Source organism: Dunckerocampus dactyliophorus, chromosome 12, assembly GCF_027744805.1.
Source record: "Dunckerocampus dactyliophorus isolate RoL2022-P2 chromosome 12, RoL_Ddac_1.1, whole genome shotgun sequence".
Classification (NCBI taxonomy): Eukaryota; Metazoa; Chordata; class Actinopteri; order Syngnathiformes; family Syngnathidae; genus Dunckerocampus; species Dunckerocampus dactyliophorus.
The window spans coordinates 28,703,748-28,729,982 of NC_072830.1; the positions used below are offsets into that span (position 1 = coordinate 28,703,748).

At 41.0% G+C, this 26,235-nt stretch overlaps 2 protein-coding genes across 2 annotated transcripts in view; both read right to left on the bottom strand.

Moving 5' to 3' along the window:
• The window catches only part of pik3cb (phosphatidylinositol-4,5-bisphosphate 3-kinase, catalytic subunit beta), a 52,739-nt gene extending 47,777 nt beyond the window's left edge, over positions 1-4,962 (bottom strand). Inside the window, exon 1 of the mRNA XM_054794256.1 lies at positions 4,760-4,962. The gene's annotated coding sequence lies outside the window, so the exon portion shown is untranslated. The remainder of the gene's footprint in view (positions 1-4,759) is intronic.
• A 10,415-nt stretch (positions 4,963-15,377) lies between these two features.
• foxl2a (forkhead box L2a) lies at positions 15,378-17,659 on the bottom strand. The gene has a single exon (XM_054794185.1). It carries the CDS (start codon positions 17,477-17,479, stop codon positions 16,568-16,570), a length of 912 nt encoding a protein of 303 aa, XP_054650160.1. The 5' UTR covers positions 17,480-17,659; the 3' UTR covers positions 15,378-16,567.
• Between the last annotated feature and the right edge of the window lie 8,576 nt (positions 17,660-26,235).

Below are 26,235 nucleotides of genomic sequence, written 5' to 3' on the forward strand. Positions count from 1 at the left end.
TTAATCCAGCTTGATCGTGTGAGGTCATCTAAAGTATTGTTTAGACAGTTGCAGACCAGACCACACCTGCTACACAGTGAACACACATTCTCACACATGCTTCACTTCCGTGACGGATGTAGTAGTTGTAGCACTCGCATGGACATGTGGGCAGTTACAGTACAGTACGTACACATGCACTGACAAAATTGTTGGTACCCTACCATTAAAGAAAGAAAACAACACAACAGTCACTAAAATAGCTGACACAGGTAAGAATAAAGTCAAACAATTCCTAGAAAGGAATGAGTATCAGACATTGCATTTGAGTTGTAGTCCAAAACCAAAAAAACAAAAACTACAGTGGAACCTTAGTTAGGATAATTAATTCGTTCCAGAAGGTCCGACTCCAACTGAAACGAACTCTAACCAAATAAATTTGAAATCATGTAAATCCCATTAATCCTTTCCAGAAATCCCAAAATGTTAACACAAAACATATTTTTATGGTTTTACAATTATAGTTTTGCATGCATAAAACAACTTGAAATGCATATAAATACATGTAAATGATGAATGAAATCAACATTTAAGGTTACTTTTACTTTCACTGAAGACATGACTGTTGCCAAAGACACAATAAAGCAGCGAGATCAACTGGAACGCCACCTTCGTGTTTCTTATGATTTATTCCTTGAATTCCGGAGTGTTTCTCTCCTCAACTCTCTACTTTTCTTTTGATCACGGCTGCAAAATAACCCAAAATGGAGACAAACAAAGTTTTAAGTGCCTGCATTTTTATAAAGGTGAGAAACACTATTTCCGTAACTTTGACGTTATCAGAAAAACTCGCTAACCGAGGTTCCATTGTAATGGAAATGGAATTACTTCTTTGCATGGCTCATCTTTGGATGAAACACAGAGCTGCTGTTACTTTCCAAACAGATTTGAGTCATCTGTACAAAAGGGTACAGATTTATTATATTGTTTTGTATTATTTCAACAACTGCATCTAAATTATAATGAAGTTGTATGATTAATTTCAATTCAGCGTATCTGTTTATCCTCAATCCTTCTCTTGCTGCCTCTCCTGAATTCCTTGGCAGGTCTTGGCCTGCGATGCACCGGAGGGGAGAATTTCAACAGGCTGTTCTTATCTCACAGTTGTATTTCTTGCTATGGTCATTGCCATTTGCATCATCCTTGTGCTCACTCTAAATAAAAGAATAAATAAATAAAGAAGGCTCAGCTTGCAAAATACAAGTGTGAAATTGCGAGCTCAACAACAAGTTGTGAAAGGCTCACACAAGTGAATAAGCCTCCAACAACTCCATTGCATGGTGCTCTTTGGGAGGATGTTACACAATCCTCTAACGGTAATGACAGGAAAAAGTCACTGACAATACAAATAGTATAAAAGGCCTGGTTGTCAAAGCATGTAATGTGTGAAAACTTGTTTTATGAGTTTGTTGTCTTCACAATTAGGTGAGTTATTTGTCTTTTTCCTTCTTTGCTGCTTGGCATATGCAGTGTACAGTATGCATGAAAACAAGATCTAAAAGCTGCAATTTAAGTGCACATGGTGCACTTAACACAGCCGTTCAAGTATTTACTAGGTTTGTGAATGATAAATTGATGTCCGATGATACAGCTGTGTCAGTAACAGCCTACCTGATCGAACAGTTTAATCAATTCAGGAGACATGCACCGGGTATCACAACACTAGCAATGCGTCTCTAAAACAACGCCAGAGCTGTCAGCAAAACGTAGCGTACCGCAAAGATTTTCAACACCTCAGCAAAACAAAATTCAAAAATTTGGAACGTCTTTGGATTTCACAAGAAAGTTGGAAAACTCGACAAAAGCCACGTTATTTGTAAGCTATACAGAGCAACTGTGAGGTACACTGGTAGTAAAACAAATCTTGACCAGCCTGACCAACAGAAACTAGTACATTTTTCTAGGGTTGCTGCTTTCCTTTTTGGGTTTGTAACTTCTTTACTTTTAAATGTTGCACCTTTGTTCCCTACCTTGAGTGTTGAAAACACTATGCTCAAGCAGAGGTTGGACACAAGAAATTATTGATTCACACGTATTTCACTCCTCTGACCGTGCGTCTTCATCCTGGTGCCGTTTGGCTGTACTGTAGCGTTTCTGTATCCTTGTTTAAACATGCTGCTCCCGTCGTCATACAGTATGTTCCTCCTCCTTGAACCAAAGATTCATTTATTCCTTCTTTCAGCATGTCCCCAAGTCCAAAAAAAGGAATTCATTCACATTGTTAACAAATGTAAACCAAAAACATCAACCGACTGTATCTCCCCTGTCACTTTCTTGGTTCTCACTCACTCTTAAAATACCTCACCAGAAAAGCAATGACATGCAGCATCCACCTGGGCCCTGATGCACTCCTAGCTACCTAATATAAGTGCTTGGAAACTTGGGATAGATATGATATTATAAATATATTGCTGGTTTGTTTTAAGTGCATGCCAGTGGGACATCAATACTTCAAAGGCCACAACATTAAATAGTAGTCATCCATGACGGTTTTCAACATAAACACAAACTTGCTCTGAAGTTGCAGCCCATCCTTTTCTGGATTTAAGCCTTTGTCGTTTAGGTATCTGTACTGCAGTTAGAAATTTCACACAGAGTGAGGCCGGTATTGAAACAGATTATTAACGTCATCGCAGTTATAAAACAGTTTTGATCAGTGAAACTTGTTTCTGTAAAAACCTGCTTATGGGCTAAATCTGGTTTGGAGTAAATGGCTGCTTTGTTAGCTGATGTCTGCTCAATTTCGTCAGTTTGCCTTATCAGAGTTCTGTAGCTTTAACCCTGAAACGGGGCTGGTAAGCGACCCCATCCAACAAAGGGCTGCCAGAAATAGTGTCTGATCCAAATACACTTGTCAAATACAAAGCAGATGTGTACTATAATATAATATACTGCAATATATAGTGCTGTCAATCAACAGCATTAGGGTTTTTATGTTGTCATTTCTACATTATAACAACGTATGGGCAGACAATTATGCTTGCTTTAAAACATATGGTTGTTGTTTTATTGTATTAAATGATCCAGAGGAATAACAAAAATGTTATCGAATGTGCTCCACACTAAACAAGTTGACAGCTCTAGCTTTTAGCTCGCTGGCTCTCAATTTAACAGGAATCTGTGGACGCTGGTTCGAGCCTAAGCAGGATGCGGGTCTGGTTGGACGGCGCGAGTCACAAGTACTTGCAGTGACTCACAAGCACACAAATGGAGCATAGACAGTGCCCTGATCTCATTTCCTCTGATACATTTCTAATTTCTACATGCTTTTTGCTAGAATTTAATGCCAGTCCATGTCTTTAGTTGGTGCAGCATTCAAAATACATTTATTTCATTTTGCCAAGCTTCAGGTTAATAGAGATGGCTGCTTCTGTCAGTACACTTTAATATGTATAATACGTACGCCGCATACTTGGCTCCCGAGGGCCCACATTTTGACATTGCAGTGCTGTCCCAAATCGATTATTCGCGCAATTACCAGAAATGAAAATCGCAATATTTACCTACTTCCTCTTCTTCTCTCATTTTTAATTGAGAATTGTAACCACTCAAGTTAAGTCCCTTCCCTTGCATTATATAGCCAATATGGCAATGATTGAGGGTGGTTAGTACTGAGTAAACTAAAGTAATATGATGGCAGTACATTTTGTCACAAAAAAAAAAACCTGGCTGTTCTAACGGAAAGGAACTAAGAGGGATGTGATGGACTTTTTCCAACCACCTCACCAAACGTTATTTAAAGCACCTGCGCTTCTTCTATCAGCTCTTTTGTAGATAGATTTGTTAAACTGTTTTGTGAGAAGAAAAACACCTGGAGTGTTGGGTTAGAAGGCTTCTAGCCAAAAATGAATATTCAGAAATGAAATGATGCACTTTGTCAGATGAATTTTTAAACTTAATATAACTCCTAGGACATGTGTCTTGTGTGGATCCTCCCTTGTGGCAGAATGGCTGACAACGCCAATAAAAGTTTCACATCCCCCTTCTTTGGTTTTGTTTGCTCTCAAGGACAATCGCAGCTGGCACCTACCACATGCTGTTCCATATAAGACAAATTTGAGTTTTCTAAAACCCACTGTGACCCTGAAGTAGACAAGACCATCTCAAGTCAGATGATGACTGATTGATCAGAAGAAACCCAGAGAATGGAAGGAGGATGAGGAAAATTACCGGTAGTGGTAATGATCAGATGATCAGATCATGATCAGGTTATGAGAAAGTGTTATCCGGCAACTTGAGATAAATGTGAGTCAAATAAGAACAAACAAGGCTTTCAATGTTGGCTTGCCTTTAACTGTCATAAAAAAAAACATCAAATACAAAGAAGTACTGTGCAGTAAACTTGACGTCCTCTGAGTCATAGGGAGAAAATAACCTCGTCTATTTGTTTGTGTGAAATTGTTGCTCCGTAACATCCGAATGCGTTCCACAAATATTTGTCATACAAATACTTATAAAGTCTAACATCGATTAAAATCATTGCCAATCACCACAGTCACGTCTCACCTTGTCTCATTCATATATTTCTCAATCAGATGGACAAATACGACTCTTCGATAGTACGGTTTGGATTGAATATGCACATATATGCAGTATATCAGTTTGAAATTAGCTTTCTGTCATTACGTTTGGCTGCAAAGGATTGACAGGCTGACAAGTTAGTTTAATGAGCGGAGTTTAGCTTGACTCTGATCTGAGCCGCTTTGAAGTGCAGACTTACCTCGGGAGGGTTAACGGTTTTCTGGTTGAACAAACTTTCGGAAATGAGACGACAGGAGTAGTGTCAGGCACATAAGGTCTGACTGAGAAACGACCGTCACATCGCTTGGCTCCTGGCTCAGGTGGGCGCTCAGCAAGGCGGACTAGCTTCCTGTTTGTAGCCGGAGGTGAAGCGGCACCGCTGCCACTGATTCTTCCTCCGCCCTCTGTCTGCTGCTGTCAAGCTGGAGATTCCACTATTTGCACTTCCGGTTTTCTGTGTCAAGCGGAAACCTAATAAGGCCTACTTTCCAGCGTTCATATTTCAAGGACAGAATGTATCCCAGTTATAATCTATTTGCATGAGTTAGGTACGGAAAATAATTGAATTACTTAAGTGGCAACATGCTGAAGGGAAGTTATAATAAAACGCTCTCGTCTAGTTGTTTGAGCTGATCATTTCAAATAACATTTATCAAGTTTTATTTTGAAGGTCTTCACTCCCTTCTTATGCTGTTTTTCTTCCTAGCCTGTTAATGGCAGACATATAGGTTGAGTGGGTGTCTGCCGGCTTCACACCCGCAATGACGTTTGTAGCAGTCACTTCGCTCTGATTTTCGCTGCTTTGCCTTTGAAGAGTTACGGTGATTTTTTATTACAGTGCAGTGAAAAGTCAAAAGGTGTAAAATGCGTGTACTTTTTCTTCACATAAAGTCTAATCACCACGCGCCTCCATTCAGCAATTGCCTACTTTGGTTATTTGGTTGTATATATTGTATTTATAGTTGGTTATACTGGTTATCATACACAGACCTGCTGTAGTCTTGTGATTTATGGGTAAAGTGTGTACTTTACCTCTAAATAGTAGACTTTGCTGCCCCCTGGTTGTTGTTTTTTTCTCACACTACAGTACTGTACTCCTCTTGTGTTCCTTATGTATACACGCTAACACTGTGTACTCCTCTTGTGTTACTTACAGTATGTACACACACTAACACTGTACTTTCAAACTGGGTTCAAATCTTCTGATTTCCCTCAACTTCACACTCAGGGGTGTCCACACCATTGCTTGCCTTTTGTAAACCAACCCAAGAAGCCTAATTTTCTGAAAACGTGTGTCTGTTTTGCTTGTTTCTCATAACATTCCGACATTAAAAATGATATTTGTCTTCAACATTTCAGCTTTATGCTCCAAAAATGATTTTCTCCTCATAATATAGTAACTTTAGCCCCCGGGCTGCACTTTGGACACCCCTGACTTGACTAAAAAGTATTTTCATGATGATATCGCTTCCTAATAACGAGGAGTTCAGTTTGTGTCGCCTTTAGCCTTAAAAATAAAAAGATATTAAGTACACTTAGGGTGTTTTTTCTGTAAATAACGTTCTGTAAATTAATCCACTCCACAAGTAAACAAACTATCACTTAACACATTGCCTTATTACAGTTCCAGCAGTTTTTTACTATTAACATACTGTACCCCTTGTCATGCAGATGGAAAGCAGGTATTTGACCACAAATTGGCATGCTATTTCGATACGTTTTACGTTTAAAATGTCTGAATATCTTTCCGGGAAGGAAAATAATCGGTTCCGTTTTCCATGTGTGGGTTAATTATGCTTGAGGATGCAAGAGCATATTTTATAGGTATGATTTCTAACATCGAATTTCACCAATAATCAGATGAACTGTCAACTATAAAAATAACGTCACAATTTGTATTATTATCATTATAGTTTTCTGTTTTGCAGCATAATCGTAACCAAAGAAGTGATTCACAACCACTGTGCTGCAGCACATGATCCAATTTCACTTTATTGGTCGGACAATTATTTATTTACTGCAACAAATAGTGACTCTTTGCTCATCTATCTATTAGTATTTGTTCCATTAAATTGTATTCATTTTTCCCAACCCGCTATTATCTTCATTTTGTAGCATGTCTTTTTGCTGCACTGATTCCAGTACCTTAGATTTGTTTGTCCAATCAGATTTTAGCTTCAGTGTGTTGGTATGTTAATTTAATCTGCTCAGGGCCTTCATAGGTAGGAGTGCTGGCCGGATGTCACTTAAACTATTAGCAATGGGGCTGTTTATTTAACTACTGAAATTTTAGATTCACCTCACAGCCTGCTAGCAGGCGTACACTAACATTTTTCTGTCCTCTGATTGGTTGATCGGAGGAAAACAAAGCAAAGTTTGACAAGCAGAAGGCGGCGGTAATACACGCCAAAAGTTGCTTGCCAATCGCCAACAAACAACAGTAGAAGAAAAGTCTGAAGCGATTTTCACACAATAAAGCCCACAATGGCTGACGGAGGAGAAAATAAATTTGTTGGTGTCAGACATTCCGAAAAATACATTCTCAAGGCAGATTTGACTAGCTTGTTTCAGCCCGGCAAAGGGTTTGTTTGCCACTGGAAATCTTTCCATACCCTTGCTTATGAGTGAGTGGTGAGTGTGATGTATTTGATCCTTTGAATTGATTGTTCTGTTTGATTGTTTGAATTTATTGTTTTTGTCATGTAATTAGATAAATATTGATTCTGAACTGCTCCAGATGACTTTGTAGTGTAGAGTTTGAAGTTGTTCAGAGACAATGTACTCAAAGATACATTTCTGTATTTTATAAAATTGGGTAATCAGTTAAATGGTCCCTAACCCGGCCATGATAAGTGAATTTCTTTCTTTTGAAGTAGGATTACTTATTTATGAATCAAATATTTTTGTAGTGAAGAGCATACAAAATGTGTTTATGACCTTCTGAATACATTGTTTTAAACATTATTAGAGCCCTCTGGATGTGAAATAACACACTTACACTTGTATCATCCAATATCGCGAACATAACAACAGAAAATAAGCCATTTAAGACATAAATATGACTCGTGTTTCGCTATAAATGTGTTCCACTGCAAGGAGAGCTGCGTGGGGGGTGGACTGGAAGTGACATCAGTTAGCCCATGTTAGGTATTATTGTGCCTGTTATGAGATAACTCAAACCAGCAACAAAAAGCCTGTTGTTCCGGTGCTCAAATCTGGTGCTTGTGTGTCCCACCGAACATTACAGTAACACTGCTGACACCTAGTGACAAGTGCAGAACACTATATATCATCACAACGTCTTTGAATGTGTTTTCTGAATGCCTTAAATTTGTATTTGTTATTTTAGTTATTCTCTATATTCTCAGAGCTCGACATGGTTTATGTGGCTCGAACATGTCAGAGACGTACTTTGGCGCAAGACCATGTAAAGACTTGTACACAAGCAGAGCTGTTTTAAAGTCTATTCTCAGAGCAACACGTAGAAGAAGCAACCAGTGCAGAGACCTGAGTACTGGACTAACATGCTTATATTGATTTTGGGAATGTTTTTTAGGTGGTAAAAAGCTGATGATGTTATTGATTTAATGTGGTTGAGTCCATTATTACCCCGAGATTTCTAACCTTGGAGAAAGCGTCTCAAGGTGACTGATAACACTTTCTCTTTATTTCTGTGGCCCAAAGACAATGTTTTTAATTTTGTCTGAGTTTAGCCCCAGAAAGTTGTTTTGCATCCACACACTGATCTGTTTGATGCAGTGACAAAGCAAATCTGCAGGACCATGTTCACCGGCCATCAGTGACACGTAGATCATCTGCATAGTTGTGGTAGGACACATTGCAGCTGCGTATTAGCTGGCCTGAAGGAAGCATGTACAGATTAAACAATAGGGGTCCCAGGATTGACCCCTGGGGAACCCCACAAGTCATAGCCATTTGCTCGGAGACACAATTACCAATTCCAACAAAGTGAAGCTAGTCGCTATCTGGCTAGTAGCTAGCTGGTATGTTCTGGCGTGTAAATATGTGTCAATATGCCAGTAATGTAGTTCAATGTTAATCATAATGATAACAATGTTGCTGTAGCTTGGTTATATGCACGTCACATTATATGTAAATGGAGCGTTATTGGTGCTATTTAGAGTTTTTTTCAGGAGGCTTTATAGGTGGAATAAGTGGTTGTCATACGCGCAGGGGTGGACTTACCATTAGGCAAACATAGACAATTGCCTGGGGCCCCAAGATTTTGGCTCAAAAAAACTGATTATTGATTTTTTTCCTCAATTTAAAGTACATACTACTGCTTTAGTCTTCATTCACGTGCTTATGATATCAAAATGCTCCATCTTTCATACGCGTTTCGACCGCTGCCCCTACGCTCTCATGCAGTGGACTTTTCCATGTTACAGCGCATGTGCAGATTGATTCCGGAAGACGGGAGCGAAACAAAGTTGTTGGTGCAGAGTTACCCCATGGAGCGCAGAAGGCGAGTGGGAAACTATCAAAACTACCAAAGGTGTCAGCCGTCTTCACAGTCACAACAAACGTAGACACAAGGACAGCAGCACCGTGTCAGCCGAGGATGCCTTGGTTTTATAGACGAAGCTGAGAGTGATGCTTTTCATCACAAAAATGCGGGTATTAAAGCAGAAAACTCTATTAAATGTCGCCTAATGTTCTTATCAATTACAGTAAAAGCGTTGAGATGATTATTCACTTGTGAGAATCATCCCCAGGAGGATTTTAAGGACTTCATCTAGTTTTTAGAAGAATTTTGTCATCTTCACGCTTGTGAGAAGATGATAAACATTAATATTTCAAATCTTTTTGGGCAACTTAAGCTGACGGATAACTGTAACAGATTTCAAAAGCAGGAAGTGGGCTGCATACAGCGGCCTAAATACTCACATTTTGTAAAAATGTTTAAAAAAGGATGTGGAGGGCCCCAATGAGCAAATACTCCGCTGCATACGTGCAGTCTCTTTTTTTTTTATCTGTTTTTATATTTTTAGAACGCACAAAAAGAGAAAGACATATGTGGATGATGGCCAAAATTCCCCAAAAAGTGCTGGGACTGGGCAACATTTTCACTGTAAGGCCACAAGGGGGCAGAACACACCTGCTTAGTCTATTTTGCAGCCCACCAAAAAGGATGAAGTCTAGTTGACGTCTTCAAAGAATGTTCCTTTCAGTGAAAGTTCAATCCTGTGATGTTTTTTCATTGTCTTCGGTGGTGATGCAAAACCCACAACACACCATAATCCGAACCATACCACGGATGATGGATGCTGATAGTAACTATGAGACGATGTAGTTAAGAATGTCATGTGACCACCCTGTAACCTTCTCACTGTCTGACAAGCATTTGTTCAAAGGCAGCAGCCTTTAGTCGTGGACGTGTTTGGCTTGCCCGCTTCTCATTTGATGAAATGATTCTCCAACTATTGGCCAAAGCGCGTACTGCGTAGCTATAACCTCATCACGCATGATAAGCATGTAACAAGAAGCACATTTAACTTGAAAGGGTAACTTAAGTGAATGCGTATAATTACGGGTGTCAAAATAAAGGCTTTATCTTAATTGCCAAGAGGTATGTAATTGCTGTGAGGAAAGCCATCCATGCATTGTCTATGTGACCTGAGAGCTAATTGGCAGTAGACTTGAAGCGGGTCAGACCTCTGTGTGACCGATACATGACTGACATATGATATACTGGATATATAATGGAGCGATAACGATGTCAAGCACACGAAACACTACTTAACTTGTGGTATGAAAGTTTAAATATTGTCTGCTCTGGCGATAAACTTGCCTCACTAAGTATGACGAAGGCGAACAGGTTTCACTTCTTATCCCTGTGGGAATGCGGTTTCATCTTTGATGAATGGCAACGTTAACAGGAGAGACGCTCTCCTAATAGCTTCTTGTTGCGGAAGTTTTTAAGGGGGCTGGAACTTAGAGAGAGGAAAGGCGTTTTAAAAATAGACCCAGCCAATGCATGATGGGAAAAGACATGCCATTTAGAACCCGACAAAGCAATTTGCAGCTCATAATCAAGAGAGCGGAAACATTTTATCTCATTTCCCTTTACAGTACACGCTGGCCACTTCCGCTACAGCTACAGCAGGGGTGTCCAAAGTGCGGCCGCGGGGGCCACTTTCGTTACTGTTAACACATTATTGGATATTACATTAATGTGCATAGTCGCCTACAACACACAGCTAAGATGTCAACGTTTTGTTCAGATAGTTTCAATAATAAAAAGCAGATTAATTATTGGGGGGGAATTAAAAAAACAGTGCAGCAATATTTAATAATCCACTGCAATACATATCTTAATTAATACATAATATAAAATAAGGTACCTCTTCGTAGCAAATGTTTTTAAGGGTTAACAAACTGTTTAGACATTGACTGGTAATTATTGTTAACACTTTTTCAAGGCTTACTCACTTACCATACTTGGAGTCTATACATTTAGTGGTATCGGTACTTTTAGTCAGCTCAAAAGTGATATTTGTATTTATAAATAACTGTAAAGCATGGCCAAATAGTGAGCCAACACTTGAAAACTGATAGAGGTGTAGCGACGGTTTATTGCAAATCAGAGCCTGTGCTAACTTTTTCCACAAAATTAAAAGATGCGATGGGGCACTTTGGTGCATTTTGTGCATTAATGAAGCTAAAACCAATCAACTATTTGAACAAAACATCTTAGCTTTATGTCGTAGGTGACAAAGCAAATGACTGGATTATTGCATAATAATATTTTTCATTAATAATGAATTTATTGTATTGTTTAAAAATTTGCCAAACATAAACACTTGCTGCAGGAAGCATTTTGGACACCCTATAAAATAAAGAATGTGGTTGCCACTTTATTCATCAAAGGCGCTAAAACCAAACTAAGTAAGGCAGATACTTATATTTTTTTAAAGACATATTTGAGTTATTCAGTGGTTTGACAAAAGCCGAGGCAATTTTTCCCGTGGGAAATAATTAAGATCCAATTAATCCGTTCCAATATTAGCAAAACTAAATTTATAAATAAACTAATCAACTTGTTAGTTAATTTGCTTTACATGCCTAAAACAATGTGAAATAATTAGAAATGACAAATGGACTTTATTGTTGACGCTGACTTCCCTACATCCTTCTTTATCAAATCATTGGCACTCGCAAGTTTCTTTGGCCCCATGGCGGGTTATTTGCTTGTTTGGGCGCTCCATTTCGCAGAACGATCCAGCACGAGACAAGCAAACCACTTTGTTACATGCATTATTGTGCCAAATAAGAATCATTCCACACCGAGCTTTGGGTTATCCAAACAAAATAGTAAGTATTCATGTGATACGTTGTAACATTCAATGCTTCAAACAATAAAAAATCAATTGCTGGCCGAAAATGACCCCCTGGTCAGTTTGGATAGCCCTGCCCCATACCGTGGCTGCTCGTGAAGCGTATTTGTCACCTGCGTGGCCATGGGGGATGTCGATAGCAAAGGTCTGGTATTTTTGTTGAACAGAATAATTATAGAAGACATTCAGGACTTGTGACTGACCTTCCTTATAAGGTACAAACTCACACTTCCCATGTATAAACTTTAGCGGGGTGTATTAACACACGCTTTTGTAATTATTTTGGCTTAATGGAGAAATATTCCATGTGGCTATTGTCCCGTCGCCTTGTCATTAAGATAGAGATCAGCAGTCATGTGGAAAAACATCACGTAGATATGATGATGACACTGGAAGAAGAAGCAGAACTATGAAGGACGCGAGTGAAACTTCTATTTGCGCTGCGAGAACGGAAAGAAACACTCACGCTGACTCAAACAATTGCCGGATTTTCTGCGAATCCAATGGTTGCATATTTTCCTGTTTGGAGCACATGCAAACAGTGGTGACCCCGCCACCCCCCAACCCCATTTCACCTCTTCAATTGCTCCTCAATCTCAAACAGCAGAGACTCGATTGTGTGACGACATTGGGAACTGTGCAACCTGAGTGTGACTTGACCGGCCGGGTCGCATCGCCCGTGCCCGGCGGAGCATGGCTGTCACAACCGGAACGAGTGCAGGTATACGCTGTGTGTGTGTGTGCGTGTGCATGCGCGTGCGAGGGTCAAACGCGTTGCTTCTGCAGCTCCGTTTGACCTTTTTTTCTCTTTGATTACCATCTGCCGTCAGCGAGAGTACAACAAATGAGGCAATCACAAAAAGACTCACGCAAACAAAACCACACAGTCACCCGAGTTTAAACTCATTCTGAACTCACTAATGTCTGCAGATGAACTGCATGCAAACAACTCCATACAATACTCAGTTCATTCAAAGCTGCGCATGTCATAATGTAGGCTTGAGCCTGTTTTATTGAAAATGTTTATTTATCATAAAGATGGTGGTTTCTCTTGCATGGCTCACATTGCAAGCTGCACGAGTGCATGCTTATTCATTGCACAATTTTGCTATACAGTTTCCCGATGAGGTGTGCATTTAGGCACATGTAACATTTAAAGAATGAATCTAATAATATGTAATAATTAACAATCGAGCATATAAAAGGTTTTACAAGTTGCACGAATGCATGCTTAATTCAATGCAGAATTTCGCTGTATAGTCCCAGGGGGTGCTGTGCATTTTGATACATTTAATATTGACTAATAATCTAATCATATTTCATAATTCCATGGCTCATAATGTCCCAGTATGCTTATTTTACAATTAAAACTTTCCATACGAGACACCAAACATCTTGTACGTACTATAATGTGGCCTATAACAAGTTGTCTGTTGACTTATAGCGGCTAGTTATGAAGAAAGAAAGTGTATTGTTTGATGACTTTGCTTCGCGTCATGAACTCCATTACAGAAATCAGTGTTTTCTACACGTCCGCTTCTTAAACTATTATTTCATGATGAAATGGAAAATATGCCCCTTGTTGAAACCTTTTTAATACGTTGCCTTGACTTCGGCTGCGTTGTCTTTTGCATAATCATTTTCAATTCTTGTATATCGGTAATGTTTGATAAGCAAATGCTAACCGGATGCGATACATGAACTGTGAATCCTGATGAACGTTACGCAGCTATTTTGACGTACATATTACCTGTAATCAGGTTATGGTATGTTATGTTATGTTATGTTATGTTAAATATTGAGGGATTATGTGTAAGTATCTTTATTGCCATATGGAATATAATTATAATATCAGGTACTTTGATTGTCTGTAAACTTTGAAAATGTAAATGTGAAATACTAATCATTAATATTTACAATAGTATTTCAAAGTATACCGGTTAGAGTTTATATGTTTTATAGAAAGAGGTACATCATTTTGAAGTGTGAGCACCCCTGTTGTACAGTATATATATATATATATATATATATACACATTTGTCACACTTACTTGTATTTTTGGAGTGATGTGTATCGCTACATTTCTTCCATCTGATTGCATGCCATATTCTTTTAGGTGATCAGGAGTTTGTGCACCGTGCATACTTGCACCTATTTATAGGTGCAGAGCATAATGTTGATCATATGGAAAGATGTCACATGTCGCTATAAGGATGTCTGGGACAAGACTGAGTCGGGTCTGTGTTGGAGCCATGAACCTGGGCTGGCCTTATCTCCCCCAACCCCTGAGACATCCTGTATGCAGGCCCATTGTTCCAGGCCTCCTGGGTGAACTGTCAACCTCTGTGTGCGCGAGCACAAGCACACCTGCCGTGCATGCACGACGAAGACCACAGACGAGTTGATCCACTGGAACTTTAGGATTATTATGCGTTCCCCTTCAAAGGACAAAGTGGTGGCACCGTTTACCAAAATAGAATCAAAAACAAATAAAGTGGTAAACAAGAAGAACCGTGCTGCAGGAATGCCATGCTGCTGAGAGGTATTCACAATTATATGTGCCCACGGGTTTTATAATTGTTATTCATCTACTAAATCAACTCCCCCTCAGTGAATCATGGCCACACACGTCCGCCAGTGACAGTTTATGTAAGCGTTAGTTAAAACATATTTTTAAACACTCTATTTGTTATTCTTCCAGGGGTGTTTATGCAATACATTTGCCACTCCAACGCGCCCTTATCTCCTTCATGTTTACAAAACATAAATGTGAGGACGCAGGGGATGCATACTGCTACATGTCACGCTGCACGGGAGGGGGGACTGTTGTACTTCTATTACTATTAATTGCTCGACAAAGAATTGCCACTCATGACATCAACATGCACTGCAAATAATCTCCAAACTGCGGCAATAATCCATAACTGAAAAAGAAAGGAATTAAAAACTAACGAATAGTCGTCAAAATCAGTTACGATTTGTTATTTGTTCGATATTGCAAAAATGTGCTTCCCCCCCCCCCCACCCCCCCTTTTCTTCAGAGGCCACGATGTGTGCGAGCTGTACCTTGAGAAATGACGCGCAATTCATATGCACGCGTGCCCTCTATTGGTTTTTTTAAAGTATCTATACATTTATCGGTAATGTAACATAGATTTAATAAAGTTTCCTCTTGGAGCACAGGCGCACGTATGTGTGTGTGTGTGTGTGTGAGAGAGAGAGAGAGAAAGAGAGAAAGAGAATGACCTCAAGCAGGGACGTTGCTTAGACCGAAGGATAGCGGGGTCCTGGGAGTGCATGTTGGGATTAACAAAATTCTAACCTAACCTAAATTAATGTTAAAATGCCAAGCACGTAATGTTATGTAATTAACAATTACTGACAATTTCCCTATATGTGCTTCATCACTAAGTAATATTCTTCTGTACAACTCATATTTTTGCCGGTTTGAGTTAAATGCGTGCCTGCTGAAATTTCTTGCATTCAAATAAATCATCTATATTTTATAAAGAGGCTGAGGAGCCTTTTTTTTTACAGTGTCTCCAACCTAATTTGTATTAAAACACACCAGCGGGAAATAATAGACTACACGTACAGACTGTTGTCTGTGATGGACCTCGCTCACACAAAAACATCATGCGAATGTCGCTCAATGGTATTAGAATTTATATTTTGACCGCCTATGTGATGATTCACGGGGTGTATTCCGTTGTAACCTTCATGCATGTTCAAATAAAATGAAACCAAACCAAACGTTTTCTGCCTCTTTCGAATTTATGTGCCTTTGGGTTCACACAGGAAAATATATTAATTGTGGCAGGGATGCTGCAACATTTTCACGTGCACATTTTAGAGGAAAAACAGATTGAATCGTGTTTGTCTCGGTATTCTCTGCTGACATATCCAAAGAAAGATAATGCCTTTTAAAATGTGACCGATAAATGTAAAAAAACATGATTTAATAACATATTTAATAACATATTAATAAAATATTTTTCTGGGGAATTGCTAATGCATTTGTAAATCTTTCACTGCAACAGTGCACCGCTAAATAGATTCGTTCACGACCACTGATGGATTTTAGCAAATACTTGTTTATTAAGAAATTCACAAAACTAGAAAATATTTTTTAAAAGTGCTAATTAAAATTAAACATGGCCCCAAGATGAATGTAACAATATATCACTTTTATTAAAAAAAAAAAAAAAACGATATGCAAAACCTGGCCCTGTTTTATTTTACTTTACTGGAAATGATATCACTCTTAATGTGAACAGAAAAACACAAAACACATTGAAAGCCCTGATTTGTAAATGTTGTGGTGGGAATTCTCAACCGTGACAGCCTGGCTCAGTCCAAGTGAATTAAAAAGCTGAGAATCGAAAGTTGTATTTTTGGTCAAGCCGTGCGTAAAGTTGCGCGGAACCATTACGCATGGTCACAGTGGACACAATCTTCTCTGCGTGGAAATCTCTACAAAGTCCAATCAGTCCAACTAGAAATGTCTCGATTTGTGCTACCTGGTGCGTCCTGGTGATGTCTTTTACACCTGGTTTACAGCTCACGTGTTCGCTGCCTGGACCGGAACATTTTCGCTCTCAACGCCCCCTCCCCCTCAAAAAAAACCAAACAAAATTTTTTGGTCACATTTAAATATCAATCCTCGTATGTAAGGCCGAGTGTTTACTCTCATGTTCCCAGTACGAGCAGTGCATCATGGAAAGCTCCGCGGGCTGGCGGGAGCAAGCGAACTGAAGGCCGGCTCCGTTGCCGGTCGAGACCGGCGGAGGCGCGGCGGTGGACGGGCTCAGCTGCTGGGAGTGGTGGGGGTGAGCCGGGTGATGATGGTGGCTCATGCTGTTGTAAGAGTTCACCATGCCGGGGAGCGCCATGCTCTGCACCCGGGAGTAGGGGTTATAAGAAGCAGGGGCTGACAGACCCTTGACCGGGCTCACGTTGGCGCTGGCCACCTGACAGGAAGTGTAGGACATCGGCGTGGGCGGCTGTCCGAGCGACCAGGAGTTATTCATGAAGCTGGACTGCAGGTACTTGGGTGGGGACAGGTAGCCGTAGCCGTCCCCTCCGAATAAGGACTTCCCAGGCTGGAAGTGCGTGGGTGGGGGCCTGAACGGCCGCTTCATTCGGCGGCGCCTCCGATAGTTACCCTTCTCGAACATGTCCTCACAAGCCGGGTCAAGAGTCCAGTAATTCCCCTTTCGCTCTCCGCCACCCTCCCGCGGAACCTTAATGAAGCATTCGTTGAGACTCAGGTTGTGCCGGATGCTGTTCTGCCAGCCCTTTTTGTTCTTCTCATAGAAGGGGAACTTGGTGATAATGTACTGATAAATACCGGACAGGGTGAGGCGCTTCTCGGAGCTCTCCCGGATGGCCATGGCGATGAGAGCTACGTACGAGTAAGGAGGCTTCTGAGACGGATCCGGCTTCTCGGCAACTTTGTCCTGCACCGGCTCCTCTTTTGGCATCTCCTTCTCCTTGGCGTTGGTATCGTGGATCATTAATGCTATAGAGTCATTGTCCGGGTTTGGGTAAGCGGCCATCATTTCCCAGCAACCCAAAGCAGGTCCAGTCCAGCAGTGGAAGCGCGGCTCCAGACGCAGCAGCAACAGATGCTTCTCCCGCCAAAGTGTGCACAGAGAAGTCTTGCTTTTGCGGCTCTGTAGGTGGCCCGCACATGAGGACCTTCTTAGCTCTTTTTTTCCTCCAAACTGGTTTATGATAGAGGCGAAACACGGGTTGTGATTTGTGACTGGCTAAAGCCAACCCTTTCCTCCCCCACCCTCGACGTTCACATGCACGCACTTCGTTCATGCACTGTGCAGCGACGTAGTACCTCCTGATTTGTGCACTTGGGAGTTCCGCCTCCAGTCAGCTGAATAATAACATGACCGACACCTACTTACACCTATGTTGGATCACTGCGTCCCAGCAAACGCTGCATATTATTAACTAGAATATTTCCAACACTACAGTATGCTGCAGTTTGAGGTTTTTTTGTTTTAGTGCGTGTCTACCACATTTTTCATTTTTATTTAACAACCAATGTCAAAAAGTTGATGATGGTAACAGTGTAATAAAAGTGGTTAAAAATGGACATTGTTTGGTATATTTTATTACGAAAACACTTGGCAGAGCATGCGTCCAACATACTGCAGACCACTGCATGTTCATTGGTAATCTATAATACTTTTTTATCTGTCTATTTTTACACATAAAGGAGGCCATATTATATGCATTTTGCAATAGAACAGACTAAATTTAGCAGCTCTGAGTTGAGCAACTTAGTGCAATAATGATAAGAATGTATTAAAATGTCTCTCGCTATTCTGCATGTGCATACAATACGTCCTTAAGTGCATGAAAAGAAAAAATAAAGTAAATATAACAAAACACTACAATTTCAATATGCAGGAGCTATTTATTTATATGTGCAATGATTCGGCCGTCCTCATCTACAGGCACATAATGTGCCAGCTGCAGCGCTGCTTAATTAGTGCGCACTGACTTGCAGGAGTGCATGGAGGAGGTGTACGCTTCCCTGGCCACCCATGAGGGTCCCTTTGGGTTGTCGTGGCGTGTAATTTTGTCTGCGGGACAGTGTGCAGGTGGAGCAGCATTGGCATGTGTGTCATCACCTTGCAGGCAGTCTGCAGCCTGCACGTCCAGCAGCAGCTGAACAGCGCCGACAGCCAACCGTCTGTCAGCGTGCAATTACCCGGCGACTGGCAGGGTTGAAGCCTTGCACACGTTACGTCTTCTCGCCGTGACTTTTTTCATTGTTTATGTTTTGCAATTTGTTGTTATTGTGTAATAATTGAATTCATGCTGTTGCTGTTGTTTTACAATAACAATAAAAAGGCAAATGAGAGCAGCACGTGTGGTCTAATGTGTGTTAATAATGCAAAGCAAACGACGATTTGTTCGGGAGACAATTTGCTCCTGTTCGTCACTTCATTAAATGTATTTATTTTATGTTGCGTTATTTTTCTGCATTGCCTCCTTAAAAGCAGCCACAGACCTTCAAGTCAACAACAACAGAGGTCGTGAAACACGAACTGATAAAGGCATCAGGGAAGCACTGTGGAATGTTCATTTGATAGCAAAACAACAAGTCAAATAAATAAGCTTTTAATCCTCGGATTGGTAGGCTTGTAGCTTAGAATTCAGTCGCAACTTCAATTAATTTTCTTATTTTTGCTCTCCGAATACGTCGTTTTAACATTTATGGCTCTTTATCATGCATGCATAATGCATTACATTTAATTTTTAATGCATTTTTTTGCTTTTACTGTTGCAGGTTTTGACCAAATACTGACTCGTGATAGTAAAAAAATATTGATATTCCCTAGAAATCCCCTTGAAATAAAATATCCCAATATTCAAGTTTAAATATGGGCCTATATAAATGTCTCAATAAAAATAGATAATTCTAGTTTTTAAAGTTGCAAATAGGATGCATTATGAGGGTTTGAAATCATATCTATTTTATTTTGTATATGTAGGATGGTGAGTGGGCAGCTTGAAATGCAATATATTTTCTAAATGTCACACACAAACAACTAATTGTCATCTTCTGCTTTTTTTTTCTCTAAGCCAGGGGTGTCCAAAGTGGGCGCAGGGGCCATTTGTAACACCCACCTCATTTTTACATGGCTCACTAACCCTAACCCTGACTCTAAAAATCAAACTATAATTAAAAAAAAACCCAACAATAGCAGAAGTAGAAAAAAGACCAACAAGTCAAAATGTAAAGTTCTTCAAATATATGGAAGTTCTTAGTTTTGCTTTAAGACATTTTAACAAAATGAAATATATCCAAATAGCCCCCCCTCCCCCCGTGTCCTTTGATTTCTCAGTACCTATACATATATCGGTACAAGCCTACAAAGGCCATCATTGCAAAGGGCCATAATGTAATTTGAAAGAGTGGAATTCCTGTCCTCGTGCACTTCCTGCCCTTGCAGATCTGGGACTAGGATGTTTATCATAGCGCGTGCGGGTGGAATGCGCCGGACGGATCCGACGGGTCAGGTCGGGACCGGCGAACAGCACACAGCCACCCGGGCTGGAGATGACACACAGTCCACAGCAGAAAGAAAAAAATACAATTATTGCTATTGTTCAAAATAATATATTAGTAGTTCAGTATTTGAATTGTTATTTTTTGTTTCGCACAAAGGCAACGATTTGTAAGATGACTCTGACATTTCAATGTTTTTAAAGATCTATGCCTTTGCATGTATAATCATGAACTGTCATGGCAGCTAATAAAATAATAACATGAATATCAGCCATGTATTCAAACGTTGATATTATATTCATTATGACTCTCTAGGCTGTTCCATTTATCTCCACTGACTCTGACCTTCCTGCATGTGTAAATATCGACAGGATATTCCCTCTCATCGCTGGAACCCTTCTGAGGCAAAAGAGAGGCATGCGAGCGGGACGGATGGATGACTGGAGGGACAGGGCGAAGGGGAAGAAGAGCGAACGTACCCTCAGCCCTCATGCAGGGCCTTCAGCGTGGCTGTGGTCCCTCTCAGAGAGAAAAGAGAAGATAGAGCAAATAAACAGGGACCACCAGGTTTCCTCCACCTCCTTTAGATCCCCACCCGCACCATGCTAGGGTTGGGGGAGGGATGGGGGTGCCTGGGATCACATTTGCACCGGGCTTTAACACTTCTGAGACATTTTAGTCACGTGCGTCCATGTGAAGAACGTATCTTCTTGAAAGAAGACGTTCAGCGGGTGGTGTGTCAGGAACATTTCCTTACATTGTCCGTCCCCTCCACCTCAAACATGGAAGTCATGACAATGCTGTTTAAAACGGGGCACGAGCCAATCACCTTTTAGAACTTTCATTTCTTAACATTTGCAAAAACGTTTCATCAACGGACGTCCCATTTGTTCAAATTTCGAAACAATGTTGTCATTAGAGAGACTGGAAATACAAATAGCCCGCGCCATCACTTCATAACACATCACTACATTACTTTCCTGACGTCGTGGATTATTTCAAGCTGCGCAGGAGATTTCTCCCATCTGCAGTGGTGGCTATCATTAATAACTGGCAGGAGGAGTGACTGCATTCTTTGATTATAAATGTTCAGTTTGTGCTCCTGTGCACAACGGCGTCGTGCCCACGGCCGTCTCCTCCAGTCATGCTACATCAGGGCCAGGGAATTGCACACGCTAGTCAAACAAAGCCGACTTTAGGTGCCAAACGAGCCCGAGCTCAACAAACTTCCTTGTGCGAGTGTGACCTCACTACTTTCAATGTGTGTCCCATGACGCCATGCAAACTTCTTCTCTTCTCTTCTGGAATTAGGGGCACAAAAAGGATGACTTGAAAGGTTCCACTGCATGTCCTGTCAAGGGGATCTAAAAATAAATAGAGGACCGTATTTTTTCAAATTACAAATTCCAGCAATTTTGTCCCAATTGTGAATTATGAACTCCCCTTTGAACGGGGGCCGATTTCAAATCTTCATCCTGAGTTAAAAGAAGCACATTGCTTCCACGTTTTTGGCATTCCGCGTCCACAACTGTTGGAGACGTCTTCTTCGTCTTCTGGATTTGCTTTTGGCAATTAATCAGACCACGGTGTGTAGTACGCACGATCGACGCCTACACGACTGAAGTTGAACAGTCATGATCTGGATGTTCACTGGAACTAACCGTCACTTTTGGTTGACTCATCTGAAGCTAGTTGTTTGGATTAATCGAGTAATCGGTCAGGCCAGGGGTGTCCAAACCTTTTCCGGCGAGGACCATATAGTGGAAAATGAAAGGATGCAACACATGTGGACATCTCAGCTTTGTGATGTGGCTGAAAAAGCGTATTATTAGTATGAACTTTGGTTTTTGCTTTTTCCCCCATATTTTCCTAATGTTATGACTCTAGTCCCATAATATTTTGACTTTATTTTCATATTCTAACTTTTTCGCCAACCTAATTTTGGAAAAAAATTACTTTACTTCACAAAACAAACTTTGTTTTATTTGTTTCTCATAATATTACAACTTTTTTTCTTTACAATTTAAACTTTTTGAGAGAGAGAAAAATGTAATAAAATGTTAACGCCTGTCAGAGAAACGTGTATAAAGTGTACGGTGAGGGTTTTACAGCCTTAAAACATATAATCATTGGACAAAAATATAGCTGTCTACTTTGTGGATTTCACTTATTGCAGGCTGTTCTGGGACCCCGTCCCCCGCGATAAACGAGGGAACACTGTCTATCCAATCAGAATAAATGCTCTATTTTCCTCCAATATTAGTCTTTTTAGGGACGTAATCATTGCTACGGATAGCTTACCGTGAGGGTAGCACACCGTCAAGACGTCTTTTTCGTGTCTCACTGACTGAACAAACTGACGCCCGTCCCGCTTCCCTTGCTCGTCCAATCAGCAGTCAGAATGCCGTGTAGATGCATGGTGAGGACTGGACGGAAGTCGCGTTAGCTCCTGTATGGGCTATGTCAAATGAAAGCGCCTAGCAAAAAAGTTCATGTTCTTAAATCATCAAACTATGGAAAGATACTGTAAGGATTACATGTTATCATCAATACTTAAAAACGATAAAAAGCTGTAAGGTTTTTTTTTCGAGGGCTTTTCTCTCATTAGAACGCACAAAAAGGTGAAAAGTGGACCACACTTTGGGCTCGTCACCATTGCTCTGCGTGGTTGGGACGGTGACGTGAACCACCAGACTACCAATGACCCCTGAGCCCGTACAATGCTGTATAACTGACATTTCCCCTGTTTTCCGTTTTATACATAATATGAAGCTGAATAAGCCATATAATCCTTCTATTAGAGCATAATAGCTTATTTGAGAACGGGAAATGTTCTGCCTGGCAATCGTTATCTTGCATGAGAAAGAGCAACAAATGATTAGTAGTTGATGGAACGGATGACATGCCGGTATAAAAAGAGAGACTGGAGGAAAGAGGTGAAAACAGAAGAGCCACATTGAGTTCCTGCTAACCTTTCGAGAGGGTTGAAGCGCTGCGGCCTCCTGCCAACAAGATTCTCTTTGAGGTTTTCTTGAACCCCTGCCACACTTAAATGATTCACAGGAGCAGATTGACTGGATGTGTGTACTGTACGGGACATTTTGTGTTCTTTTTCTGGGGGGGGGGCGCAAGTGATGGAAACGTGAGAGAAAAGAAAGGTGCGCCAAGTTGTAACAGTCCAAAATCAGGGTGGGTGCGCGTGAAAGAAAGCATCCAGTCCGACTCGTGCTGAGACAAAATGTTCTCCTCACACGTCAACTTCCTCACCCGAGGAACTTCTTTTCACCCTCGCGACTTAACAAGTTACAGCCACGCTCACACTTCAAAATCCCCAAGTAACCTCAGACCCATTTCACATCCCTATCCCGGCTCGGGATTAGATTTCAGGCCAAATCAAAACAAGTCACTTCGTTAGAGGTAATTACACAGGTAGCCTACCTCGCTGGGCAAACAAACATGGCTGCTAGCTGACAAGCTGAAGACAGATCAAAGCTGCCGACTGACAGGGAACTGGAGAACATTCAAACAACGGCTTGTTAACCACTCCGACACTTTCATTTTCACTCACATATGCATGCCCCCCCCCCCACACAGACACACACACAGCATCTTCTGCATACGTCTCTGTGGTTGTCTCCAGAATAGACAGGTGGGTGCTAATGGGTAAATCTAACACGAATAAAGTGAGCTTTACTGTTAAACTGCGTGTGAAGGCTATACTGTACACGTTAATGGCGCTAAACAGCAGAGGGTCGTGTGGTGCTCGGTGGTCTCCATGTCAGTCTACAGCGAGACATTCGCAGCGCGCCAGCTCGTCATTTTCAACCCATCAGTAAAACATATTACATTATAGCGATCTAACTGATCTTTTTTCTGATGTACCGTGTCAAACTATGACAGGAAGAACATGAAATTAAAAGCACTCAATGAATACAGACTCACCATCCACCAGTACGAGCCTGGGGTTTGTTTTTCAAAGAGGTGCACCGCGCAAATACGCACATTAGCACTCGATAAGGTCATCAAATCTTACCTTTATGCATTCCTACATAGCATCAGTATTTTGGACCCAATATGAGGTGAAAGAAAAATGGAAAAAATACAGTATAGTAGTCTATCTGTGCGAAACCTATGGACAATTTAGAGTCCCCAATTAACCTAACATGTTTTTGGAATGTGGAAGGAAGACGGAGTACCCGGAAAAAAGCCACGCACGCACGGGGAGAACATGCAAACTCCACACAGAGATGCCCAAACGGACATTTGAGCTCAGATCTTCCTGATCTCTTGACTGTGTGGCCAACATGCTAACTGCGAGACAGATTTTTCAGAGAAAAATGAAATCAAATCAAATTTGATGTGCACAAAAGTGGTTGACAATGTACTTCAATGCTGACCCAAGAGGCACATTTTTTTTTTTTAGTAATAATAACAACAAAATGAGTTGGTCGACTTAAGACCTTAAACGGGCTCACTGCTTTAGGGCAATTGTGGGGCTAATTCTTACCTGACATGCTAGGCTGTCAGTGTGTAGGTGGGTTGCAGCAAAGAAGGTAACTGATGTTATCTGATGATCACACGGAAAAAGAAGAACCTGAGACCTCCAGTCAGTCACCAGCTGCCCATTATGTCATACGCTGTACCTCTATCTACCCATCTCCCCATTATTCATGAAGCACACAGTAGGACGTCCATGCTACTTTGCTAATGACTGTCTTTGCCACAGCTGGCAGAGAAGTCACTGCAATAAATTGTCTTATTGATAACATTGAGAGGATAATTGTCCTGATTATTAATATGACTGTGCTTCAGAGTTGATGGTAATATATGAAGTCATCTGCGTATTTAGAAAACAGTTTGAGTCTCAGAAACGTTGAATCATGACTTGTTATCTCTTATCATATGATACTTTATTTACATTCGACAAGGCAATGGCCGTCAGCGGTGTGACTTAAAACGGACCTTGCGACTGAGTTAAACTGTATGTGCATGAGATTTGAAAACCACAGATTTTAAAACACACACACACACACACACACCACCAAAGCACAATATGCTGTGTTCCGCCAACAGTGTGTCATTCTGTGCAGGATCAGATTCCACACAGCACACCACACAAACCTCCTCAATTCCAGCTCTTCTGCTGCTGTCAGGACCACATAACAATCAGGAAAACTGGCGGTTGGACACACGGACATAAAGGATCACTCATGTTTGACACGCGCACGGAAGCAAGTCCACAGACACACACACACACACACACACACACACACCCACACACACATCCTTTAAGGTGGAACACAGCTAAATGCGCGTGAAGTAACTGAAGATGCATTCAACTGCAAAATTGTGATTGTTACATTTCATGGTTTAAAAGCATCATCTCTTATTTCATTTTTATTGCTCGATGTTCCGTTCCTTTAATGTTCCCGTTTCAGAGTTACGAGCATACATCACGATGACGATTCATAGACATTTTTAGGCTATATGGGGTACACAATATCTGGCAATACACTGACATTCTTCAACGATCAGCGGTCCAAAAATGTTTTCACGAAAATAGGACGCTTTTTCCAGAAACACGTCTCATTCAGCCCAAGTCAGTAATCATTTATAAACGTGCTGATTCGGGTAAAGTAATGCAATGCACAGCATCATCTGCCAACAGAAGAGCAGTTCCAGGGGCAGATTACTATCACTGTCCTGCCCCATGGAAAGACCGAACACCGCATTCGTCCCCCACGCCATGCGGCTTTTCAACGCAACAGAGGGGAAGCGATTAAACACACACACAGGACTGTAGTGTCTTTATGGTTCACTGATAATGTTTTTTTTTGTCCAGCGCTGAGATTTCCACTTTGTTTGGCGGTCTTTGAAAGCGGCATAGTTGCTTTGAGATGCAAAAGTGAAACTTCAGTTCCACCTCATTAGTGGTGGGTAATTATACACTTAAAACGTGTGCAATAAGCGTGTGAGGCATAGATTTCGTTTGCATGGATGGAGTGAGCCCTTCCGTCACTCATGCAGCCTCTTGGTCTCGGTGGGGGGGAGGCGAAGCCGGTGGCAGACACGCGGAGTGCAGAAGAACGTAGCCTCGTGAGGAGCAATGCAAGGTAATGTAGTAGAAATTAAATTAGTACATCTTGTCGTATGTTTTTTTTATTGTACTTTTCTGAAAAATAACGTTAAAACCTCATCTCGTCTCATTCTCGTAGACCCGACGTCGCAGACCCAGCGAACAACTGAAGAGGGTTCCGGGGCTGAATCTAATCTAATAAC

Bases quoted from the DNA above. Each gene is read 5' to 3' on its own strand.
- foxl2a (XM_054794185.1), bottom strand. From the start codon at position 17,479: ATGATGGCCGCTTACCCAAACCCGGACAATGACTCTATAGCATTAATG.